The sequence below is a fragment of the Poecile atricapillus genome, chromosome 8 (assembly GCF_030490865.1).
Source record: "Poecile atricapillus isolate bPoeAtr1 chromosome 8, bPoeAtr1.hap1, whole genome shotgun sequence".
Classification (NCBI taxonomy): Eukaryota; Metazoa; Chordata; class Aves; order Passeriformes; family Paridae; genus Poecile; species Poecile atricapillus.
Window position 1 is genome coordinate 18,294,248 of NC_081256.1, and position 14,340 is coordinate 18,308,587.

Sequence of the window (14,340 nt, forward strand, 5' to 3'; positions counted from 1 at the left end):
ACTCCCCATCTCAGGCTCTTCCACCCTTTTATCTCCAATTGTACCTGTCTCTCTTCCCACCAGCACTTCCCCAGGATGATGCCGCCCTGGTGGGTACCTGAAGTACCTCAGCCAGGAATCACAGTCCTCCTCTCCCCTGGGACCCCCACCTTGGCAAGACCACTCCCACCCCATCTTCCCCAGAGGCACCTGAGCTGTTATTTATTTGTACAGAGAAGGTTTATTTTTCAATAAAAAAGGGTTCTATTTTCCAGTAGCTGGCAAATGTGAAGTGAGTGCTGTGTCACCCAGTGCTGGCAAAGTGGGTGACAATGGAAACACTTTCCAGAGGAGCTGACATCCCATTGCATCCCCCTTCCCATCCTCCTGTACTCTGAAGTGATGCCTCCAGCCTTGGTTCCTGCTGTGTCCACCTTGGCACAGACTCCCCAGCCCCCTCCCTAGGGGTCAGACACCCCTCCTGCCCATGCAGCACCCACAGCACAGCACTGGTGCTCACCCCAGTGACACCCTCAGCACCCCACATGAAACCTCCCAATGCAGGGGCTGAGTGTGCACAGGGTCTGTGATCAGTGGTGGGTGCCAGCCCTGTGCTTGGGCATCAGTGGGTACCCTGGGGACCCTGCTGTGGGGACCCTGCCCCTCCGAGCAGCATCCCAGGACTGCTGAGCAGCAGGAAAGGGACGGCCACTCCCTGTGCCCAGTGGTGCCTGTGCTGGGGTGCCCAGATTCAGGGTGATGGGCTAACACATGTGGGGCTGGCAAGACCAGCTGTGCCTGCCCATCTCGCCTTTCCTGCACGTGGGGGTGCCGGAAGAGAGGGGCTGGAGCGGCTCTCTGGTGCCGGTACCCTTCCCCCTCAGCACCTGGCACCATCCATCTCCCATTCCCTCCGGCAGCCGGACATCCGCTCAGCCAGGCCAGGCAGGGAAGCAGCCAGGGCCTGGCACGGCGTGAGGGCACCGCGGGCACCACATGGGGAACCTGCTGCTGGCCCTGCTCGGGCCACTGATGCTGTCGGGTGAGCAGGGTCTGGGTCATGGGGTGCCCTGTTGCTCTGCTGCATGGGTTATGGGCCCCCTCGGTGGGGCTGGTGGGGGATGATGGTGGGAGGGTCCAAACTGGGCACTAGGGTCCCCAGGGCTGCATTTTGGGTATTACCTGGCAGAGTCTGCTCACTGCGTGTCCTTTGTGCTTCTTTCGTGGCTGTGCCACCCAGAGCCATGTCCCTGCCCAGGCTATGTGCTGCCAGTGCACAGTGTCATTGTATCCATGTGTCCCTGTAAGTGCCTGTCTGTCCCCAGTCTATGACCATGTGTCCCTGCATGCACTGGTCCATGTGTGTTCTGTATGTAAAGCCACCTGTGTGCACACCTCCACCATGTCTGTATCCAGATGTCTCGTGTCTGTGTCCCTCTCTGTGCTGGGTTTCTATCTGTGTGTTGCTCTGTGTCTGTGCCCACATCCTTGTCCTGTGACCATGTGTGACCGTGTGCTCCCACACATCTGCCATTCCTGCATGTCCACGTCTGGTCCCCTGTGCAGCACAGACATGCAGTGTCCTGGCCTGTTCCTCTCCCCTCTATTCTTATACCACCCTGCCCTTGCTGAGCATCCCTAGGAGGGTTGTACTGGGCCCAGTAACCCTTGAGCTCCCTGGTTTGCCTGACCCCAAACCCCCAGGTGGGCTCTGTGTGAACCACGAGGAGCGGCTCATCCACCACCTGTTTGAGGAGAAGGGCTATGACAAAGAGTTGCGCCCTGTGGTCTCCACTGATGAGGCTGTGGATGTCTACCTGGCCCTCACTCTCTCCAACCTAATCTCACTGGTGAGCTCCAGTGGGGAGGGTCCACTGTGGGGTACCCCCCAGCCATGCCTCCCCCCTGTGTGAGGGAGGGTGCATGGGAGGGAACCCTGAGGCTGTTCTCCCAACCCTGGTTGCTGAGGGTTGGGGGTCCTGGGCTGGGGGGACACCCTGGCATCTCACTGGCCCATGTTTCTGTTTGCAGAAAGAGGTGGATGAGACGCTCACCACCAATGTATGGCTCGAGCATGTAAGTAGGGACAGGTGTCACAGCATCAGTTGTGCCACCATGGGGTGGCTCAGCATGGTGAGGGGGTGAGCTGTGGATTCTCCCCTCCAGGGCTGGACTGATTACCGCCTGCAGTGGAACAAGTCTGAGTTTGGGGGCGTCGAGGTGCTCCGCCTGCCACCAGACATGCTGTGGCTGCCAGAGATAGTCCTGGAGAACAAGTGAGCTGTGCCCTAATTTCCCCTCCCAATCTTTCTGCACTGTTCCCAGTGCATGTCCAGGACTCTCCTGGCCCCTTCCCAACAGTGCCATAACCTTGTCTCCCTCTTGGCACAGCAATGATGGGCTCTTTGAGGTCGCCTACTACTGCAACGTCCTCATCTACGACACGGGCTATGTCTACTGGCTGCCACCTGCCATATTCCGCAGCACCTGCCTCATCAACGTTGATTTCTTCCCCTTTGACTGGCAGAATTGCTCCCTCAGATTCAGGTGCTGGGTAGCTGGGTCAGGGTGGCCGTGTCATGCCTGGGTGGCTGCTGCTGCCAGCGCCTCCCCTTGCTGTCGAGGTGCAGCAAGGTGGGGGTCTGTAGGTGACTTGGTGGCCTAAGTCCATCATGCTGGAGGTCAGGGGGGGTTGGGTGGGGGGTACCAAGCAGCCCCTCACTGTCTGTCCCCCCCGCTGTGGTCCAGGTCGCTGGCATACAGTGCCCTGGAGATCAACATGCACTTGAAGACGGACAGTGACCCAGACACGGGGAAGTCTTACCCAGTGGAGTGGATCATCATAGACCCTGAAGGCTTCACAGGTAATGCTGGTGTTCTCTGCTATGTCCTGTGGCAATGGGACACCCTGTAAAGAGGGGTACAGCAGTGTGGGGATGCTTTGGAGCTGGGGTGCACTGCCATGGAGAAAGTTCACTACCGGGGGCTTTGGCATCCTGGCCCTCATTCCACCTTGGAATGCTATCCACACCCTGGTGGGGGAGGTTGGTGCTAGTGAACCTGGTGAGGATGGTCACGGCGGGTGTCCCCCATGCTGTGTGCTGTCCCTTGTGCCCTGGCAGAGAATGGGGAATGGGAAATCATCCACCGCCCAGCCCGCAAAAACATCTACCCTGACATTCCCCTGGACACCAGTGAGCACCAGGATATCACCTTCTACCTCATCATCAAGCGCAAACCCCTCTTCTATGTCATCAACATCGTCATACCCTGCATCCTCATTGCCTTCATGGTCATCCTCGTCTTCTACCTGCCTGCTGACAGTGAGTGAGCCCTGTGGCATGTGTGCCAGTAATGGGAGTCACATCCATGGGGCACCTCTGTGTCCCACACCTGCACCAGGTCCTGGGGCACAGCAACACCTTAATGCCCAGCATGAGGACATCCTGGAACTGGAATATCCCCATGCAGAACACCATCACCCCAGCCAGGTATCCTGGCAGAGGTGCATTTGGGCATAGGATATCCCACACAGGACCCCAGGGTACTCCCACAACAGAAAACCCTTATATGGGGCACTGTATCAGGGGACACTGGAAGAGCAAACCCTGCACTGGGGGCTCTACTAGAGGTACTTGGGGCAAGGTTTTCCCTGAGCTCACCTGTTCTTCAGGTGGTGAGAAGATGACCCTGGTAATCTCAGTGCTCCTGGCCCAGTCTGTCTTCCTCCTGCTGATCTCCCAGCGCCTGCCTGCCACTTCTCATGCCATCCCCCTCATCGGCAAGTGAGTTCTGGGCACCACTGAGTGCAGCGGGGACATTGTGGAGTCCCTTGGTGCCAGTGGCCAGCTCTGCCTGTGCCCAGTCCCTGTGGCAATGCTGGCTCCAAAACCATGCTCCCTACCAGGTATCTGCTTTTTATCATGCTTCTGGTGACAGCCGTGGTGATCATCTCCGTCGTGGTGCTCAACTTCCACTTCCGCACCCCCAGCACCCACATCATGTCTGACTGGGTCAGAGAGGTGAGCGGGGTGTGGGCTGGGGTGGGTGCACTGGTGGGTACAAGGGTCACGCTCTACCCCACAGAGGACATGGGACAGCACAGCCCTGGCACTGCATCTGTGCCGGATGGTGTCTGTGGGCAGAAAGTGGGGACAAGGTAGCAACACACTGGGGAGGTGGCCAAGGGACACGACACTCCCTGTTGTGTCTCAGGTCTTCCTGGAGAGCTTGCCCAGGCTGCTGGGCATGACACAGCCGTCCGAGAGCCCGGCGGGCGCCCCGTGCATCCGGCGCTGCAGCTCGGCCGGCTACATCGCCAAGGCGGAGGAATACTTCAGTGTCAAGTCCCGCAGCGAGCTCATGTTCGAGAAGCAGTCGGAGCGGCACGGGCTGACCAGCCGCATCACCCCTGCCCGTGAGCCACAGCCCCTGTGCGGGGACAGACGGAAGGGTGCTGGGGATGGGGTCTGCAGGGCTGGCAGCTCTTCGGAGCCCATCTCACCACCCCCTCTCATCTCCAGGTTTGGCACCGCTGGGCATGGACTCAGGCGAGGAGAAGCCCTATGAGCACATCAAACCTGTCATTGACAATGCCAACTACATCGTCAAGCACATGAGGGAAGAAAACAGCTACAATGAGGTGGGACCATGGGCACTGGGGGGGCAGGGGGGCTCCCTGTGCCCACTGTGTCCCCACACTGCCTGGCTCCTGGCTCTCTCCACAGGAGGTCGACAACTGGAACCGCGTGGCCCGGACCCTGGACCGCCTGTGCTTCTTCATCATCACCCCCACACTGGTGGTGGGCACCCTCTGGATCTTCCTCATGGGCATCTACAACCACCCGCCACCACTGCCCTTTGCTGGAGACCCCTACGACTACCGGGAGGAGAACAAACGTTTCATCTAGAGGGGTGTGGGGATCCCATGGGCCAGCCTCTCCCCACCTGTCTTGGTTTGGGAAAATAAACCTGAGTACTTCTTGCCATGGGACACTGAACTGGTGGCTGCCCTCAGTGGGCCCCACTGGGCACAATGCCCAACCTGAACACTGTGTGTGTCCTGGGGAGGGTGATGCCCACCCAGGGAATAGTTGTTGTTGGATGGACCCCAGCTGTGGCTGGAAGGGAAGATTGTCAGAGGGGATGTGGTGGTACTGGCTCTGCTACCTCTGTGGGCTGGATACTTGGGGCAGCATGGGCTGGGGAAGGAGTTGGACCCCCCAGCATGGCACCATCCCCTGCAGACCCACTGCAGTTGGCAGAGATGCCATCAGTGCCCACATTTTCCCCTTGCCCCCATGATCCCCCAGCCAGACTCACAGTGTCCCCCCAGCACACCCCATCCCACAATGCAAGGCTGGGGGCCCGGAGAGGTGTCTCCTTCCACAGGTCAACTGTGGGATGCCAGGGCTCTGGTTTCAGGGGACACAGCTGACGTCCCGCCACCGGCAGTGGCCCAGGACAGTTGTCACATCCTCTCCACTGAGCCAGGAATCTCACCACACCCCCATCCCCTCCTCCCCATGACCCTCCTACACAAGGGCTGGAAGGATTTGAACCCCCGGGGGGTGCATCACTCCCCAGGCTGATGGGATGGGACTTGCCTGCCCCTTCCCCACCCTATAGTCTGGGGGCAGCCACTGCCATGGCAGGGACAGGATGTGCTGGCAGGGGCCACCCCTTTGCCATAACCTGCAAGGAGATGCATCCCTTTGGGGGAGACATGGGGAACCCAAGGCACGGAGCTCATTTTGCCCCTCGCCCCAGTTCCAACCTCTCCGGCACGAAATGCCAGAGAAGCTTCCCGGCAAAGCGGCATCGCCCCACCAGCGGGGGAAGTGGGTGGTCCCTCCCGGGCCCCCGTGGCTGTTGGGAACAGCTGACGGTGGCAGGGGACAGCTGTCCTGTCCCGGCGGGCGCCCGGCCCAGAACACATCGGCGCAGGGGGCCGAGCGGAGCCCCAGCCCTTGCGGCACCGCCATGCGTGGCCACGGCCTCCTCCTCGTCCTCTGCACCCTGGCAGGTAAGATCTGCCCGTCCAGTCAGGCCTGGAGGGCACCTGACTGCCCCCACCTTGGCACCAAGGTTTGTCACCCCTGGGAGCACAGCGCCAGGCACCGCCCCACCGGGCTGTCCCTGTGCTGGCAGCCGCCTGCCTCCGTGTCCTGCCCAGGAGAGGTCCCCGGGGGAGCTGTGGTGGGGACGCACCCCTGCCTGCCCGCGGGGCACTGACCGGACTGTCGGGATGATGGGGCCGAGCGCACACACCCGCAGGAACACACGCCTGGGCATCCCTTTCCCGCACACACACCCCTGTGCCTCCCCACTCAACATATCAGGTCTGGGGGGCAGCAGTGACCCCGCTGTCTTCCCCCCGGGGTGTCCCCACGGCGTGTGCCCTCCCAGGTGTGGCCTGCAGGAACCAGGAGGAGAAGCTGCTCCAGGACCTCATGTCCAACTACAATCAACAACTGCGCCCGGCCCGAGGGGATGAGATCATCGATGTCTCCCTCAAGCTCACCCTCACCAACCTCATCTCCCTGGTGAGAGATGCCCCCATGTACCACCAGTGGGACAGAATTTGTCCCCACATGTGGGGCAGAAGGCAGGGCATTAAAGCCATCTCTCTCCTTCCTTCCTTCCCTGCCAGAATGAACGGGAGGAGACCCTCACCACCAATGTCTGGATCGAGATGGTGAGACCCCTCCCCTCTAGGCAGGATCAAGACCACCTGTTTGCATACCAGGGTGGCACCCCATGAGGGGCTGGCACTGTAACGTGCACCTTCCTTTGTGGGCACCCCCAAATGAGCCCATTTTGTGGACGGCATAGCACAGGCAGCTCACAATCTCCTTCATCTTGGGGGGGCTCCATGACCCCTCCTCCTCATCTCTCCTTCTCCCAGCAATGGTCTGATTATCGCCTGAGCTGGGACCCTGAGAAATATGACAACATCCAGCTGCTGCGGGTGCCCTCCACCATGGTCTGGCTGCCAGACATTGTCCTGGAGAACAAGTAGGTGACAGGGCAACGGGGACATGCTCCCACCCAGGGCTGGCAGCTGCCCCCTGGGCATAGTTTGGGGCTGAGCCCATCCATTTCCCCCCAGCATCGACGGGACATTCGAAATCACCCTCTACACCAACGTGCTGGTGTCCCCTGATGGCAGCATCTACTGGCTGCCCCCTGCCATCTACCGCAGTGTCTGCGTCATCCACGTCACCTACTTCCCCTTTGACTGGCAGAACTGCACCATGGTCTTCCAGTGAGCATGGGCACCACGGCAGCTCCTCCTGGGACACAGGGATTAGCATGGGATGCCCAACTTTGCCCCTGGGCAGATAAGTGCCACCTGCCTGTCCCCTGCCACTTGGCAGGAGGCACCATGGACAAGCCAAGTACCCTAATGAAGAGCTGAATGTGGCCAGCATGACCTGGTGCCACACTGGCATTTTTGCCCATCCATCTTGCTGCATGCCAGCCTGTGCCAGCACCTCGTCTCTCCCCAGGTCCCAGACGTACAGCGCCAATGAAATCAACCTGCTGCTGACAGTGGAGGATGGCCAGACCATAGAGTGGATCTTCATTGACCCTGAGGCTTTCACAGGTAACACTGCAGCTACAGCCATGGCACAGGAGTGTCCCACCAGAGGGGATATCCAACAGGTCTGCTGCTACATTGGTGGCTGCCAAAAGCAGGGCTGCAGGGACTATTAGCAGCTCCCACCATTACATGGGCACTTAAGTTATTAGTGGAAGTGGGAGTGTGGGAGAGATTTGTTTTTCTAACCCCCCCCGACTCGGGGCTCTTGCAGCCTGGCAGCTGCTGCTGGAGAGCACCGCTCCTGCAAGCTTGATTGATGCTGGGAACGTAGCTGTCATGGCCAAACAATGACGTTTTCCATCACATTTTAATTGCATATTGAAGGAACAAAATGCTTTTCGGGCAGCGAGATTTATTTTTTCATTACCGGCCTGAGTTGCGATCTTGACTGGGAAAAAATCTATCGCTCTCACAGAGAGCAGGGGAGAGCAGAGCGCTGTCACCCAGTGTCATGCTTGGCTTCTCTCTGTGACACTACAGAAATGGGGAGATGGGGGGACCCCAGCCCCACAGCTCCCCACCCGGGGAGCCCCCAAGGGGTTAAAGGTGACCCATATGTGCCCAGCTGCCCCATCCAACTGCTTTTTGGGATATTTTGCACGTTCCACAGTGCTCATCTCCCTCATGAGTGGTTCTAGCACTGTGGGCAGCCTGGGTGCCTTGTGGGGCCCATGCCAATCACCAATCTTCTCCCCTTCCTCCCTGGACTGGGGGATTGGAGGCCCAGTGCCCCCATGGGGACTGTGGGACTCACCTGGCACCATCACGATGCAGAGAATGGAGAATGGGCCATCAAGCACCGCCCTGCTCGGAAGATCATCAACGCGGACCATTTCACCCCAGATGACATCCAGTACCAGCAGATCATCTTCTACCTCATCATCCAGCGCAAGCCACTCTTCTACATCATCAACATCATCGTGCCCTGTGTCCTCATCTCTGCCATGGCTGTGCTTGTCTACTTCCTCCCTGCCAAAGGTACACTGGGACCGTGCCCACTGCAGGCATGGGGATATGCAAGGGGACAGCAACACTCCAGGAAGGGCTCCTCGTCCCCTCTGTGCTTGGGGACCATCACATCTCACCCACTCCTGTAGTATTTGGATTGAGGGGAGTGTGTAAATTTCTAGGTATCCCATAGTTAATGCCTCAAGGCAGGACTTGTCTAATTCAGCTTTTGGGTGGGGGTCTTTTGCCTTAGGAGGGCAATGCCCACAGCACTGCTCTATGCCAAATTCTGTCTTTGCCCCTCCTTGGCAGCGGGTGGGCAGAAATGCACTGTCTCCATCAATGTTCTCCTGGCCCAGACTGTCTTCCTCTTCCTCATTGCCCAGAAGGTTCCTGAGACCTCCCAGGCTGTGCCTCTCATTGGGAAGTAAGTGACACATTGGGATAGGGGTGCCAGCAGGGTCTTGGGTGCTGTGGAGCAGCCAGTGGCCAGGGTCAGGACCGTGGTACAGAAATAACCCTCAGCCCAGATGGAGCTGACAGTGGGCTACCACTTGCCCATGTTTCACTGCCAGTCACCAGCTTCCAGCCCAGGAAGGCACAGAGAAGGACCTTGCATGACCATAACTTGTGACCCAGCAGCCCTACTGAGGTTCTGTGCCCCCTCCCCAGATACCTGACCTTCCTCATGGTGGTGACAGTGGTGATTGTGGTGAATGCCGTCATTGTCCTCAACGTCTCCCTGAGAACGCCCAACACTCATTCCATGTCCCAGAGAGTGCGCCAGGTACCTGCCATCATCCTCCTACCCTTTATACAGGGGGAGTGGGATGGATATCTGGGGATCAAGGCCATGTCCCTGGCAGAGTAAAGTGGCAGGCATGCCTTCATCTGAGTGCAAGTCCTGGCACAAAGAGAAGGCCCCAGATGTCCCCAGTGGACCACACTGTGCCACCAAGCCATTCCCAACGCTGGGGAGCAACAGGTGCCAACATCCCAATAGCACCATGCTCCAAGCATTGCCAGGGAAACCAGTCACACCCATTGGGTGCTCTGGGAGGTGTGAGTGGGACAGATCCCCACAAGTGACACTGTGCCCAGGTGTTCCTGCACCTTCTGCCTCACTACCTGGGCATGGCCATGCCAGAGGAGACCCCAGGGCCTCAGCAAGCCATCCGCAGACGCAGCTCCCTGGGGCTTATGGTGAAAGCTGATGAGTACATGCTCTGGAAAGCCAGGACCGAGCTGCTCTTTGAGAAGCAGAAAGAGAGAGATGGGCTGATGAAAACTGTGCTGGAGAAGATTGGTGAGTGACCCTGAGGGGTTGGCACCTCCCTGTGAAGTTGGGCTTTGTGCCAGGTGGCTGAGCACTTGCTGGTGCCCACTGTGCTGTCTCTGCTGCTCGTAGGACGTGGTCTGGAGAGTGGCAGTACCCAGGATTTCTGCCAGAGCCTGGAGGAGGCAGGTCCTGAGATCCGCGCCTGCGTGGATGCCTGCAACTACATCGCCAATGCCACGCGGGAGCAGAACGACTTCAGCAGCGTGAGTCAGGGCTGGGGGGAGAGGGATCTGCACGGGGGGCAGCAGGTGCAGCCCTCACCCTTCTTGTCCCACTGGCAGGAGAGCGAAGAGTGGATGATGGTGGGACAGGTGATCGACCGTGTCTGCTTCTTCATTATGGCCTCTCTCTTTGTGTGTGGCACTGTTGGAATCTTTCTTGTGGCTCACTTCAATCAGGCACCCCCCTTGCCCTTCCCTGGGGATCCCAAGCAGTACCTGCCACAGTGATGCTCACAGGTGCCCACCAGCCAAGTGCTGGAGATGGGGGAAGGAGGAATGTGGGGTGCTCATGCTGTGCTGAATGTGGAAATAAAGTCCCCAAGTCTTGCAAGGCTCCATGGCATCTCTGCTCCGTGCCCACCCACCTCAGAGGCTGGTTGTACACCCTGTGCAGGCTGGCCACACACCTCTTAGCTGCACAGTCCTGTGAGATGAGACACAGGAAAACTGGACCAGAGTCAGATATCTAATGGGCCATGCAGCAGTGCTGGCCACAAGAACCACATCACCCCACTGCAAATTTACAAATTCAAACCCAAGACAAATGGGACTATTGTCATCTCTGTCACGGCAGTGGGGCAGGAATCACAGCTATAGCCACCCATTCTGGGGCAACAGCGGAGCCATGGATGGGATTGGTGGCAGCTAATTCTTCCCTCCATTTATGCCCTGACTATGCATCTTGGGGACAGCTAAAGTGCTGTCCTTGATCCCTAGCAAGCAGCTTGAGGTGGAAACACTGAGCCACCAGGCACACAAACACCCTCAGGGATATGTGCCCTGTGGCATCCATCCTGCATCAGCATCAGCACGACTCCCTCCCCCACCAGCCTCCCTCGCCCTATGGGATCATCTCTGTCAAGCGCAGCCCCTTCCCCCATCCCAGCAATGCTGCATCCCCCTGTGCCCCTCAGTGACCTCTGGGGCCCCCGGCTTTGTCTGTGCTGGCAGGGGAGATGGGAGAGGTCAGCCTGGGAATGGTGGCAAGCAGCATCTGCTGTTCTGTGATCCAGCTCATGCCACCTGTGCCTGGCTCCAAGATCACAGGATCACAGGATTGTGCATCAGCCTCACAGTCCCAGCACCTGCTGCCTCTGCTGCTGCTGGGAGAAAACCAGTTGATAACTGCCCACAACTGCCCCTGGCACTGCCTGACAGGGGTCTGGGCACTGTGGGCACAGATGGAGGAGGGAGGAAAACACACAGCAGCTGAGACATCACTTTTTGGACATCTGCATCCTGGTCATGGCCCAGAACCAATCGGGCCTGTGCCAGCCTGCCCCTGCTTTCTGCAAGGTGCCCACAGCACCAGGTGAATATGGAGCTCGCAGCTGGCACCTTGAAGGAGGTGGGGATGGTGCTCACTGGTGCAGGCAGGGGTGCTCAGAGATCCTGCCCCCTGCCTGGGTCACCTCCCATGACCCAGGTGAGGTAAGCAGGTCCTGGGGCACTATACTCCATGGCCACAGTCTTGCTGGTGATGGCACCACACAGTACTGTCCTGCCACAGCCACATCCTCTCAGTGGCTGAAGGGACAGACCCTCCTGGCCCAGCGTCCCCAGCCCTGTGAGAGCCAGGAGCTGCCATAAGGTGCCCAAACCAGAGCACAAGGCATGCCCAAAGCCCCCAGGCTCTCTGTCCCCAAGAAGATGCATAAATGATGAGCTCTGGTCTGTCTTTGCCTGGCCATTTCCCATTGATTTCCTATTGCCCTGCTGCCAGTCTCCAGGGCCAGGTACTGTCACCTACTTCTTACCACTCCTGGGATGCTGCTTCTGCCAGTGAGCTCAGGCTCCAGCATGTCCATACAGCACAAGTGGAAATGAGTGAGCTTCTCCAGCCTGCCAGGAGCTCATGACAGAGATCCCACTCTCCACTATCACCAAGCAGTAGTTTTATGAGTCCTTAGGAGATCTCCGTGGTTTCTCATTCCAGGGACAAGAACAAAAGCAAGAGCTGTACATCACAGATCATGAGCAGCAGGTGTGCCTTGCAGGATCTGGCAGGGGAACGCCTTGCAGGTCACCCTCTGAGGTTATGGGGGGAGTGCAGTGAGAGGAAAATCCTCCTCAGCCCAGTATCAACCTCATGTGCCCACACTCCATCAAAAAGCACCAAGACAAGGCAACATCATCCTCCAACTGCTTCCCTCCACAGAGAACTCCTCTCTCTCTGTGGGCTGGGAAGAGCCATCAGCCCCCATGAGACCAGCTGTAGCCAGAGACACCCAGGGCCCATGAGCCCACCAAGGCTCAGCATTCCCCTGGGAAAGAAGAACTCAAGGGAATGCTCTTCTTTGGGCTCCAGGGCTCAAAGCTCTTCCAGTTCTCCCAAAGGTCACTTTGCAGGGATTTAAAGTTCAAGGGTGTTCAAAGCCTTTGGGGTAAGGAAAGCAGAAAAGGTCCTGAATCACTACAGATTTGGGGCTCCCGTGGCTGAAGGCTTCCTTCCTGAATGAAGAGGATCTGAAACTTCTTTCTAGAGCATGACAGAAGCTCCTTCCCTTCCCAAACAACCTCACGCCTGTTTTCACCATTCTCATTATCAGGACACAGTGGACCACAAAGCAAAAGTCCAGCGGAAAAACCAGTCTGGCTCCATGCCTCTCCAGGCTATAGAAGGCACCTAGTGTTTGGCACTGCTCAACCACTGCTTTTCTCCTGACCTCAGGAAAAGTAGCCTTAAAGAGGAAAATCTCCACACCCAGCCAGCTCACTCTCTTCAAGGCTGAGTAAGAGGAACCTCTGCTGAGTTCCTCTAAATCTCAACCACGGGGGCAGTGGGAGGAGAGGAACAACCTCCCTGGGAAGGGCTCTTCCACAGCTCACTCACAAAGCATATTTGAGGGCGAGCACAGCAGGACCGCAGCATTTTCAGATTTAATAGCAAGCCTGCACTCATCAGCACCAGCTTAGACAAGGGGCATCAGAGGCAAGAAGTGGGCGAGTACACAAAATAACAGAGGTGGACATGACGCACAGCTGGGCACAACAACAGGACTAAAGCCCTAAGTGATGTCATCTGCAAAAAGCTAAATGTGTTGTGAATAAAAGAAACCTGCAGCTAGTATTTCAGCCCTGCCTTGTAAGGCTATTTTTGCTTAGATTGCCAAAATGTAATTGCAACTAAATCCCCCCTAACAAACACTGGAGAGCAGCAGGGGAGAGTTGTATTTAAAAGGAATCTTAAGTAGCAGCTGTAGTAGTACCTGCCCACAGCAGGGAAAACAAACTGTGTCTGGAAAAGAGCATTTGGTTGAGAGTTGGTGACAAACAAGTGCCAAAAGCAGCAACAGGACAATGGGTCTCAAGAAACACAGAGAGGGATGCCACTACAGCTTCAGGAACAGCCCTGCTCCCTGCCCAGCCAGGTGCTAACTGCCTGAGCACAGGGAGCACTTAGTCATGGCTGTGAGTACAAGGAATGTTTCTAGAGACAGCCTAAAACGGTCACCCTCAACAAAGAAAACAAACTCTTCAGGAGATTGAGTATTTTAAACTGCTTTCTCTGCTGCTTTCAATCTGGACTTCCATAGTAAAACAAGGAATTTGCACTTGGAGTCATGTGGCTGAAGGTCTCCCAGGCCCCAAGGCTGGTAATTGTCCCAGACACGGGCTGCTGGTTCTGCAGTCACGAGCAGATTGGCCCAAGCAGCCCCTGCTCCTGGGGGACTGCACAAAGCACATGGGGCAGATGTGCCCCATCACTGGCCACAGCCTCTCCTCCTGGGCCCAAAGGCAAAGGCTCCATTAAAAATGAAAGGCAATTGTTCGATTCCCTAAGGAAAAGGAGAAAAGGCTGGAGCTGTTAATGAGTACAATTAGTGTTGTAGTCAAGCAGAATCAGAGGAAATAATTAGCTCCCATTGTTTCTGTGGCATCCAAATTGCAGCCATGCTGGCTTTCCAGGCAACAACCCATCATTTGAGGCTCACCCCGAAGGACAGGGGGTCACTCCCAGCTCCTCTTCTGGTCACAGCTGTCACACAGCTATGAACAGCAGGCTGGGCCATTGCCCTCTTCTGCTACACCCACTGGGGGCCCACTTTCCCAGGTGGCCAGACTTGCAAGCCCCAGTGCACACCAGAAGAAGGCTTGGTCCTGAATTCAGCCAGTGCTGCTGGCTTTCCATCTAGACAGAGTGAAGACAACTGACACCAAACATCTCTTTATCCTGGTTTAAGGGAAGCTCATATCCCTCTCCATAACAAACAGGGGTGGGTACAAGGCACCACTAACCTGGGAGT

The 14,340-nt window shown here is 57.4% G+C and overlaps 2 protein-coding genes across 3 annotated transcripts; both read left to right on the plus strand.

Moving 5' to 3' along the window:
- Window positions 1-881: 881 nt before the first annotated feature.
- On the plus strand, window positions 882-4,966 carry CHRND (cholinergic receptor nicotinic delta subunit). Of its 2 annotated transcripts, XM_058843509.1 has the most exons (12): window positions 882-1,021; window positions 1,684-1,829; window positions 2,011-2,055; window positions 2,146-2,255; window positions 2,371-2,526; window positions 2,728-2,843; window positions 3,102-3,302; window positions 3,653-3,764; window positions 3,887-4,001; window positions 4,195-4,396; window positions 4,503-4,621; window positions 4,707-4,966. In XM_058843509.1, the coding sequence occupies exons 1-12, from the start codon at window positions 976-978 to the stop codon at window positions 4,887-4,889; spliced, it is 1,551 nt and encodes a 516-aa protein (XP_058699492.1). In that variant the 5' UTR covers window positions 882-975; the 3' UTR covers window positions 4,890-4,966. The 2 variants fall into 2 exon arrangements, with proteins under 2 accessions (XP_058699492.1, XP_058699493.1); XM_058843510.1 differs by lacking the exon at window positions 1,684-1,829 and having other exon boundaries at window positions 923-1,021.
- Window positions 4,967-5,576: 610 nt separating this feature from the next.
- On the plus strand, window positions 5,577-10,429 carry CHRNG (cholinergic receptor nicotinic gamma subunit). The gene is made up of 12 exons (XM_058843506.1): window positions 5,577-6,004; window positions 6,388-6,524; window positions 6,632-6,676; window positions 6,887-6,996; window positions 7,091-7,246; window positions 7,491-7,588; window positions 8,360-8,563; window positions 8,846-8,960; window positions 9,206-9,320; window positions 9,635-9,839; window positions 9,942-10,075; window positions 10,154-10,429. The coding sequence occupies exons 1-12, from the start codon at window positions 5,641-5,643 to the stop codon at window positions 10,319-10,321; spliced, it is 1,851 nt and encodes a 616-aa protein (XP_058699489.1). The 5' UTR covers window positions 5,577-5,640; the 3' UTR covers window positions 10,322-10,429.
- The last annotated feature ends 3,911 nt before the right edge of the window (window positions 10,430-14,340 follow it).

Excerpts from the sequence above, each read along its gene's own strand:
- CHRND (XM_058843509.1), top strand. The coding sequence starts at position 976 with ATGGGGAACCTGCTGCTGGCCCTGCTCGGGCCACTGATGCTGTCGG. Across the intron at positions 2,056-2,145 it reads CCAATGTATGGCTCGAGCAT|GGCTGGACTGATTACCGCCT; the intron begins GTAAGTAGGGAC and ends TCTCCCCTCCAG. Across the intron at positions 4,002-4,194 it reads TGTCTGACTGGGTCAGAGAG|GTCTTCCTGGAGAGCTTGCC; the intron begins GTGAGCGGGGTG and ends GTTGTGTCTCAG.
- CHRNG (XM_058843506.1), top strand. The coding sequence starts at position 5,641 with ATGTGCTGGCAGGGGCCACCCCTTTGCCATAACCTGCAAGGAGATGCA. Across the intron at positions 6,005-6,387 it reads CGTCCTCTGCACCCTGGCAG|GTGTGGCCTGCAGGAACCAG; the intron begins GTAAGATCTGCC and ends GTGCCCTCCCAG. Across the intron at positions 8,564-8,845 it reads CTACTTCCTCCCTGCCAAAG|CGGGTGGGCAGAAATGCACT; the intron begins GTACACTGGGAC and ends CCTCCTTGGCAG.